The 10571-nt window shown below is 44.3% G+C and overlaps 1 protein-coding gene across 2 annotated transcripts; it reads right to left on the reverse strand.

The window, feature by feature from the left end:
- Positions 1–82: 82 nt before the first annotated feature.
- On the reverse strand, positions 83–8625 carry slc30a7 (solute carrier family 30 member 7). Of its 2 annotated transcripts, XM_054602731.1 has the most exons (11): positions 8446–8625; positions 7615–7716; positions 4974–5087; positions 4482–4569; positions 4215–4344; positions 3611–3808; positions 3419–3466; positions 2707–2842; positions 983–1073; positions 590–739; positions 83–510 (listed from the first exon to the last, which is right to left on the reverse strand). In XM_054602731.1, the coding sequence occupies exons 1-11, from the start codon at positions 8523–8525 to the stop codon at positions 463–465; spliced, it is 1185 nt and encodes a 394-aa protein (XP_054458706.1). In that variant the 5' UTR covers positions 8526–8625; the 3' UTR covers positions 83–462. The 2 variants fall into 2 exon arrangements, with proteins under 2 accessions (XP_054458706.1, XP_054458707.1); XM_054602732.1 differs by lacking the exon at positions 8446–8625 and having other exon boundaries at positions 4974–5082; positions 7615–7695.
- Positions 8626–10571: the final 1946 nt, after the last annotated feature.

The raw sequence follows: 10571 nt of genomic DNA on the forward strand, positions 1-10571 counted from the left end.
AGATAGAAACACTGATGATCAATAAATGTCTTTGTAACGGTGGAACGTGTGTGATGTCATCAATAAAGATGGAGATCTTCAATCAGAGAAACAGAATTATTTATTACAGTTGAAAAAAGACTGAAACCTGCTGACTGGTCACATGACTGGTCACATGGTTTGGCACATTAAAAAAAACACAGAGTGACATCAGAGTCTGGTCCCAGCAGAGAAGGGGGGGCGGCTGATTCATGATGAAGGCACTTACCCAGAATGCTTTGCTCCAATCTACAAAGTGCAACGGGGGTGGGGTCACTCTGCCCGTCAACATGGACGATAGGTTTTCAAAAAAGAGTTTGGGGGGGGGGGTCCAGTCCTCACTGCCCCCGCTGGTCTCTGTGTCCATCAGTGACTGTGGGGTCAGAGGTCATCTGCAGCAGACTGAACCTGATTGGTCCCAGCTGTTCAGAGGAGGAGGAGCTTCTACATGGCGGCCGTGTCGATCTGAACGTAGAGCTGTCGAACTCCAGCCTGAGGAGACAGAGACCGTTAGTACAAGTACTACTGGTGCGTTCAGGTACCCGTGTGAAGACGCGGTGCGTTCAGGTACCTGTGTGAAGACGTTGTGCGTCTGGCTGAGGATCCAGCGGCGGTCGGCGTCGGGGGCCACCAGCAGCTTTAAGGTTCCGATGTAAACGTCCGTACACAGAGTCCAGAAGTGAGGCTCCTGCAGGTTGTACACTCCCTGCAGCTGCTGCACCTGAACACAACACAGCAAACCAGGAATTAGACTGGTCCCTGACCATCAAGCCTCTCATGGACTAATCCAATCACTTTCTATTGATCGCTGCTCTGAGACATTAAAGGATGAGACGCTGATGACACACACAGATCAATAAAACAGGTTTTAATCAAGATCCATTCAACACTCACAATATACAGAGTAATGATTGATTGAATAATCCCGTTATCAGCGTGTTCTGTGGGCGGGGCCTGTACTCACCCTCTGGTAACACTCTGGCAGGGCGAGGTCCAGTGAAGGAGGCGTTCGCTGCATCAGGATCCCGATGGACTCTTTGAGTAACGGCACCACGCTGAGGGTCAGAGGTCATAGGACGGACTGAGCATGTGTGAATACATCGAGTCTACTGTCACTACAAATGCTACTACCAATAATACTTATCAATACTTAGTGCTGTAACTGCACCTACGACAACAAAAGGACTTTTCAGAAGTGAACATGAGACTTGAACTCTGCAGCTCAGATCCTTGTGAAGAATCTGTGGATTGTTTTTCAGCTGCAGTGCCGTGATTCCTGCGGTCTGTGAAGGCCTCTCAGCTGACCACAGCTCAGCTCTGCTGACGTTCTAATCTGCAGCTGCCTTCACTTCCAGCGTATCGACCCACGTCAGCGCACATCAGCTCCATTCATCGCCGGGAAATCTGACCGCTGCATTAAACATCCAGAGGACGCTGGACTCCAGAACCGTTTCCAGTTCCACACTAGTGGTTTGGAACGTTAGAGCCCATTAACTCCTAATTACACATTCTTTACATTAGTGGGAACCAGAACCCAAAGTTCCTGTCAGGTTCTGATGGATTTACTTCCTTCCTTTCAGAGAACATAGATTCTGTGGAAGCTGAAACCTGAGAGATGATCCACCACAGACAGTGTTTACTTTAGTTTTATAGATGCAGCTGAGAACAGAGAACTTTAACAAAGGTTCCCTCAGTGTTCAATGAAGCTGTGACTTCTTAAAACTGCACACTTTAAACATACGAAAGGACCAAAGTCACATCATTCTCTCAAACAGTTTGATTTTTTTCTCAGAAAGACAGTTGGTGGTTGTTAATGAGGTTCTAGGCAACAGTGACGAAGTTCTAAGAGTTCCTCAGGAGGTTGTAATAATTCCAAATGTTCTGTTGGTCTTTGAAACATTTCCACGGGTCCTTTAAGAGGTGAAAGTGTCAATTGAGGAGAAGGAGGTTCTTTAAGATGTTTTTAAGGTATTTGAATGAGGTCTTTTAGTGGTTATTGAGAAGGTTCTAGATTTAATTTAAGGGGTCACTGAAGAAGTTCCATGGGTTCAAAATGTTCTAATGCTCACTGAAGAAGTTCCATGGGTTCAAAATGTTCTAATGCTCACTGAAGAAGTTCTATGGTTTCACAGGGTTCTAGTGGTCACTGAATAACTTAAATATGTTCACAGGGTTCTAGTGGTCAATGAAGAAGTTCATTGGGTTTACAAGGTTCCAGTAGTCACTCAAGATGTAATAGGGGTTCAAAGGGTTCTTGTGGTCACTGAAGAAGCTATTTGGGTTCAAAGGGTTATAGAAGTCACTAAAGAATGTCTATGAGTTTACAAGGTTCTAGTGGTCACTGAAGAAGTGCTTTGGGTTCACGAGGTTCTAGTGGTTAGCCTCTTTAAACTGTGATTCACTAAACATTTTCAGGTTTACATCACTGAATCAGAGATAGATATGAGAACCGTAGTTGAAGGATCTACCACAGTATCTTTATTGTTCTGTTAAAGGGTTTTTCTTTCACACATGAAGACTGACTTCACTCTTCTAGAACTAAACACTCATTCTAAACAGAGACGTGATTTCAGAGACACATTCAGAAAACACACTGACCTCATCATGAAGTGGTTTCAGGACTTGTTCCTGCAGAACTTTGTTTGAGGGAACGTGATTATTGAGCGTGTGATGAAGTAAGAAGGTCACCTGACTCCGATGAGGAGGGCGATCAGCATGGAGCAGATGGGGTCTGCGATCATCAGGTCGTATCTCTGCATCAGTAGAGCCGAGATGATCACGCCGACGCTCCCCAGAGTGTCAGCGATGATGTGCAGCAGAACGCCTGAAACACACACATCGTCACTTCTGTGATTGGGTTATACCAATAAAGTTGAACTGATTGAAAGTGATTTTGATGTTTTCATGTGACCTGAAGACAAACTGTCAACTTCTCATGGTTAGAAACTTCATGAAAGTCATTTCTCAGATAATTCAGTGAGTTCTTTATTCCAAAAAAGACAAATATAGATCTGTGGTTCTCAGAGGACGTTCTCCACTGCTGCTGGTTGGACCGACGGCAGTGTGGTGGCGCCCCCCAGTGGTCACTGCTGCTCTCTGCGCAGTAACGCTGAGGTCACTACAACATGTTTCTCCAGGTGGAAGTTCCTCAGCTGTGATTACAGATTATTAGAACATCATGTCTGTGTTTGTGACGTTCTCTATATTGAGAGTATTTGTATTATTCTGTCTCATTGTTGTGTTCAGGGGTTCATGATATAAATGTGTACGTTTCAGACATTTGTCATGTCACAAAGCCAAACCGTGGGACTGACGTTCTCTTTGAACTCTTTCTACACTGAAGCTCTTCATGATGTTCTCCATCTAAAGTCTCTCTGTGTGAGATGTGATCAGCTCTCACCCTGCAGGATCTGTTTACTGGCTCCTTTTCCCGGAGTGTGCAGCTCGTCTGCAGGAACAAACATAGACGAGAAGAAACTTAAATTATTCATTTAAAGGAAAGTATTGATGCAGAGACAAAGACCAAGAACGTTGTGACACAAACGGGACTCTGGAGTCCATTCTGTGTCTTCATGTGTCATTGCTGACTCACCGTGACAGTGTGGCTCATCATGGCTGTGTCCCTGTCCGTCATGTCCACCATGACTGTGTCCACCATGACTGTGTCCATCATGACTGTGTCCATCATGACTGTGTCCATGTCCTCCATGTTTGTTCTGGTGGTCGTGTCCTCCGTGACTGTGTCCGTGATTCACACTGCCGTTAAACAGAGAGTGGCTGTGACCGTGACCTGAGAGACAGACAGGTTAGAGAGGTGAGGTTCTGCTGGAGAGCAGTAAGGTTCTACCGAAGTGCAAGGAGGTTCTACCTAAATGCAGTGAGGTTTTACTGAGGAGCAGTGAAGTTCTACTGGAGAGCAGTGAGGTTCTATCAAAGGGCAATGAGGTTCTACTGCCAAGCAGTGGCTCTACTGACTTGGAAATATTGTTCTACTCATGTGCAGTAGAGTTCAACTGAAAAGCATGAGGTTCTAATTAATGCACTGATGAGCAGTGAGGTTCTACTGAAGAGCAGTGAGGTTCTACTGAAAAACACTGAGGTTCTACCAAATAGCAGTGAGGTTCTACACGACTGCAGTGTGGTTTCACAGCGCTCGGTTCTACTCAGTGATGTTCTGGACGTTCTGCAGACATTACCTTCCTCTCCATGTGAATGTCCGTGGCCTCCATGCTGGAAAACAAAGATCCCGACCAGGTTGACGAGCAGACCGGCGACAGAGACAGGAAGCAGCCGGTCGTGGTGAACGTCAGGAGGCTCCAGAGCTCTCTGACAGGGAGACAGGAGCAGACAGACAGGTTCATATGTATGCGTGTGTGTGTGTGTGTGTGTGTGTGTGTGTGTGTGTGTGTGTGTGTGTGTGTGTGTGTGTGTGTGTGTGTGTGTGTGTGTGTGTGTGTCTCTACCTCGACTCCTTCAGAGAAGATGAAGAAGGCTGTGAAGATGAGGAAGAGTCCGTTGACGAAGCCAGCCAGAACTTCTGCTCTCACATAACTGAAACACACACACAGACCTGTCAGACCTGACTAACAGAGCACAGAGTCATCAGCACTGTCAGACCTGACTAACAGAGCACAGAGTCATCAGACCTGACTCAGACCTCATCAGACTAGACAGAGCACAGAGTCATCAGCACTGTCAGACCTGACTAACAGAGCACAGAGTCATCAGCACTGTCAGACCTGACTAACAGAGCACAGTCATCAGCACTGTCAGACCTGACTAACAGAGCACAGAGTCATCAGCACTGTCAGACCTGACTAACAGAGCACAGAGTCATCAGCACTGTCAGACCTGACTAACAGAGCACAGTCATCAGCACTGTCAGACCTGACTAACAGAGCACAGAGTCATCAGCACTGTCAGACCTGACTAACAGAGCACAGTCATGTTCTCACCCGTAGGAGAAGCTGTCGTTGGATCTCCACCTGGAGATGACGGAGGCTGCCAGACCTGCCAGCAGAGCGGTGCAGTCAAAGAACATGTGGAAGGAGTCTGAGATCAAACCTAAACTGAAGAGCAAACACACATCAAATACTAAACACTAAGGCTGCTGATAGTCCCTCTAAATAGTTTCATCATGGTCTCTATAGAGGCCAGACGATAAAGATAAGACGATCTTTCGGCGCAGGCTGAAAACTCACCTCTTCAAGAAGTACTACCCTGATAAAGAAGTACTACCCTGATAAAGAAGTACTACCCTGATAAAGAAGTACTACCCTGAGCCTTCCTCGTAGCACTTATTGTATTCGTATTAGTCTGTTGCAATTATTGTTTTCGTAGTAATCTGCCTCTGCACTATACTTTTGCTCTGGTTTATGCTTTAAGATGCTTGTTTAAGAAAGGAGATGCACTGATGACTTCTGGTGACTAGTAGTTCTCTTGAATACCTATGTTGAATACACTTCCTGTAAGTCGCTTTGGATAAAAGCGTCTGCTACATGACTGTAATGTAATGTAATGTAATGTAAATAGAGGCTTCACGTTGAAACCGTGATCATTGATCGTATCGATGATGACATCACTAATATTAAATCATCTCCTGTAAACACTGAGGAGAGAACACAGGACTGATGACTCATCACCTGCTTCATCAATATACACACGTGGACAAAATTGTTGGAACCCTTCTGTTAAAGAAAAAACAAAACCCAATGGTCACTGAAATAACTTGAAACTGACAAAAGTAATAATAAATAAAAATTTACTGAAAATGAACTAATAAAAATCAGACATTGCTTTTGATTTGTGGTTCAACAGAATCATTTTAAAAAACAAACTTATGAAAATGGCCTGGACAAAAATGATGGTACCCTTAACTTAATATTTTGTTGCACAACCTTTTGAGGCAATCACTGCAATCAAGCGATTTCTGTAACTCTCACTGAGACTTCTGCACCGGTCAGCAGGTATTCTGGCCCACTCCTCGTGAGCACACTGCTCCAGCTGTCTCAGGTTTGAAGGGTTCCTTCTCCAGACTGCATGTTTCAGCTCCTTCCACAGATGTTCAATAGGATTTAGATCAGGGCTCATAGAAGGCCACTTCAGAATAGTCCAATGTTTTGCTCTGAGCCATTCTTGGGTGTTTTTAGCTGTGTGTTTTGGGTCATTATCCTGTTTGAGGACCTGCGACTGAGACCGAGCTTTCTGACACTGGGCAGCACATTCGCTCCAGAATGCCTTGATAGCCTTGAGATTTCATTGTACCCTGCACAGATTCCAGACACCCTGTGCCAGATGCAGCACAGCAGCCCCAGAACATAACCGAGCCTCCTCCATGTTTCACAGTAGGTACAGTGTTCTTTTCTTTGTATGCTTCATTTTTGCGTCTGTGGACATAGAGCTGATGTGACTTGCCAAAAAGCTCCAGTTTTGTCTCATCTGTCCAAAGGACATTCCCCCAGAAGCTTTGTGGCTTGTCAATATGCATTTTGGCAAATTCCAGTCTCGCTTTTTTATGATTTGCTTTCAACAGTGGTGTCCTCCTCGGTCGTCTTCATGAAGTCCACTTTGGCTCAAACAGCGACGGATGGTGTGATCTGACACTGATGGACCTTGACCTTGGAGTTCACCTCTAATCTCTTTGGAAGTTGTTCTGGGCTCTTTGGTTACCATTCGTATTATCCGTCTCTTCATTTTGTCATCAATTTTCCTCCTGCGGCCACGTCCAGGGAGGTTGGCTACAGTCCCGTGGACCTTAAACTTCTGAATAATATGTGCAACTGTAGTCAGGAACATGAAGCTGCTTGGAGATGGTCTTACAGCCTTTACCTTTAACATGCTTGTCTATAACTTTCTTTCTAATCTCCTGAGACAACTCTCTCCTTAGCTTTCTGTGGTCCATGTTCTGTGTGATACACACCATGATACCAAACAGCACAGTGACTACTATTCACCCTTTAAACAGGCAGACTGACTGATTACAAGTTTGAAGACACCTGTGATGCTAATTAGAGGACACACCTTAGTTTAACATGTCCCTATGGTCAAACTATTTTCAATATTTTCTAGGGGTACCATCATTTTTGTCCAGGCCATTTTCATTAGTTAATTTTCAGTAAATTTTTATTTATTTCTATGTTTTACATTTAACGGCTCTGATTGGATCAGTTCATCGATCACTGATCACTGATCTGTCACCATGGTAACGGTACACATCAAAGATGGCGACAGCTGTGAGAAACGAAACATTCACTGAAGACATGATGACGCTGATCAGAGATCAATAACACGTCAGGCCTGCAGGGGTGCTGTGACGCACACACGCACGCACACGCACACACACACAGAGACACACACACACACACACACACTAAGACATACGTGGCACATCCTGAGCAGAACAAACACACAGTTAGCTCACAGTTAGCTCACAGCTAGCTCTCAGTTAGCTCACAGCTAGCTCACAGCTAGCTCACAGTTAGCTCTCAGCTAGCTCACAGTTAGCTCTCAGTTAGCTCACAGTTAGCTCACAGCTAGCTCTCAGCTAGCTCTCAGTTAGCTCACAGCTAGCTCACAGTTAGCTCTCAGCTAGCTCACCTGTTGCTCCAGATCCCGTAGGAGAGCTCCACGAAGGCGAAGGACAGGTTGAGACAGAGGAAGGAGAACAAGTTCCGAGAGGTTCTGTCTGCGAGGATGGACCTGAGGAACCACACACACACACACACACACACACACACACACACACACACACACACACACACAGAGACACACACACACACAGAGACACACACACACACACACACACACAGAGACACACACACAGAGACACACACACAGACACACACACACACACACACACACACACACACACACACAGACACACACACACACACAGACAGAGACACACACACAGACAGACACACACACACACACACACACACACACACACACACAGACACACACACACACACACACACACACACACACACACACACACACACACAGAGACACACACACACACACACACACACACAGACACACACACACACACACACACACAGACACACACACACACAGAGACACACACAGACAGACACAGACAGACACACACACAGACACACACACACACACACACAGACACACACACACACACACACACACAGAGACACACACACACACACACAGAGAGAGAGACACACCGTTACACAGGTGAGCCGGGTCAGACCTAAAGTTAAGGCTAAGGCTAAAGTTAAGGCTAAAGCTAAAGCTAAAGCTAAAGCTAAGGCTAACCGGCTAGCCTGGAGCTAGCAGCTTATCCTCAGTCAGCTGGTTGGCGGCTAGCTCGTTAGCCGCTGTTAGCTCGTTAGCCGCTGTTAGCTCGTTAGCCGCTGTTAGCTCGTTAGCCGCTGTTAGCTCAGGTGAGCTTACCTGAACCATCCTGACAGCTTCAGCAGCAGGCTGAACTTGGCGGGTTTGTACTCGTCGTCCTTCACGGATAAAGGTAGCATGTTGTCACCGGACACACACACACACACACCGGACACACACACCGGACACACACACTCACTGGAGCTACGCTAACGACCACTTCCGCTCTGACCGGCTTTCACAATAAAAGCGTTTAAAGCACATCAGTTACTCTCCTGCTCAAACACTGACTGCTGAACTACATGATACTAGTACTACTACTAGTACTACTACTAGTACTGCTACTACTACTGCTACTAGTAGCAGTAGTAGTACTACTAATACTACCAATACTACTACTACAACTACTACTACTACTACTACTACTAATACTATAACTAATACTGCCAATACTAGTACTACTACTACTAATGATAAAAACGATACTATGACTACCACTACTACTGATAATACTACTACTGCCACCAGTACTTAAATTACCACTACTACTGTACGAATACTACTGTTTGTATTACCGGCATACATAAAACTATATGACTCCTTGATTAATATTTCCAGCACTTTTATAATAAACTTTTGAATTCTATGAATTATTTATGTATTACTTTAATACAACTATTATTATAAGCAGTGTTTGAATAATAAGAATAATGATGATTATTGATGATTAGTAGTAGTCTCTCTGTCTGATCTGAACTTTAGTCCGATCAATAAACTTGCCTGGTTGAGTTTCAAAATAAGAGTCGTGACAGAGAGGTGTGTTGCTGTGTTGTGAGCAGCAGGGGGCGTCACAGCTCTTCATTTATTTACTGGACCTTCACGTTCATCCAATCAGCTCCCTGCTGCACAAACACATCAATCAAACAAGCCAAACAATCAATAACTGATATCAAACTACACAATTCATACATGTAAAAACAACAACAACAGAAACGTATGATCAAAAACAAAATAAAACTATAAAACATATAAAAACATCGGTTTGTACCACGTGAGCAGTGACATCATGACTGATCTGTGATCAGCTGCTCTCTGATCAGTGACAACATTTATCTACATCATTGAATTTAAAACCTTTATTGAGTGTCTTTGTCCTGCTGAACATTCATTCAAAAAAGGCTGTCCTTGAGATCTGTTTTATATAAGAGTTAAAAGACAGATCCTGGTCAAAGATAACTCCGAGGTTCTTAACAGTAGTGCTGGATGCTAGAGCAATGCCATCTAGAGAAACTGTATCCTTAGATAATTGAGTTCTAGTAGGATAACTTCTGTTTTTTCAGAGTTTAACATTAAGAAGTTACAGGTCATCCAGGTTTTTATGTCCGTAAGACATGTTGAAGTTTAGAGAACTGGTTAGTTTCGTCTGGCTTAATCGATAGATATAACTGGGTATCATCTGCATAACAATGAAAGTTTATTGAGTGTTTTCTGATAATATTCCCTAAAGGAAGCATATATAAGGTAAATAAAATAGGTCCAAGAACAGACCCCTGTGGAACTCCGTGACTAACCCTGGTTTTCATCGAGCTTTCATTGTTTACATATACAAACTGAGATCGGCCTGAGAAATACGACTTAAACCAGCTAAGTGCGGTTCCTTTAATGCCTATAAGATGCTCCAATCTCTGTAATAAGATTTTAAGGTCAATGGTATCAAATGCAGCACTAAGGTCTAACAATACAAGTACAGAGACAAGTCCTTTGTCTGAAGCTATTAGAAGAGATGAGATCCGCTCCATCCAAAGTAGGATGAATGCCGTCTCTTCAACATGTCTTTGAATTTAAATAAAGTTCGGAGAGTTTGTGACTCAGACTCAGACTCAGATGAAGATGAATATGAAAATGAAGATGAAGATGAAGATGAAGATGAACTGGTCTCTAAAAGCCCAACATGAGCTGTTGACGGAGGAAAACAAAGCGACAGGAAATACCACCAGATTAAAATGAGAAGACGCAGCAGAACGCTCCGTCCTCTTTCACCCGGCGGAGGTCAGAAGTCACGGAGGCCCGGCAGGACACTGAACGCATCAGAAACATGTTTCAACACTTTCAGCTGAATCTGCAGGAACAGAAACACTGCGTCAGCAGTTAAACTGTGATTTGACCTTTGACCCTCTTCAGTTTCA

The sequence above is a fragment of the Anoplopoma fimbria genome, chromosome 8 (genome assembly GCF_027596085.1).
Source record: "Anoplopoma fimbria isolate UVic2021 breed Golden Eagle Sablefish chromosome 8, Afim_UVic_2022, whole genome shotgun sequence".
NCBI lineage: Eukaryota > Metazoa > Chordata > Actinopteri > Perciformes > Anoplopomatidae > Anoplopoma > Anoplopoma fimbria.

Bases quoted from the DNA above. Each gene is read 5' to 3' on its own strand.
- slc30a7 (XM_054602731.1), bottom strand. From the start codon at position 8,525: ATGCTACCTTTATCCGTGAAGGACGACGAGTACAAACCCGCCAAGTTC. The intron at 4,570-4,973 runs GTGAGAACATGA...TGTGTGTTTCAG, and splicing joins AACGACAGCTTCTCCTACGG to TTATGTGAGAGCAGAAGTTC. The intron at 3,809-4,214 runs GTAATGTCTGCA...TCTGTCTCTCAG, and splicing joins ACATTCACATGGAGAGGAAG to GTCACGGTCACAGCCACTCT.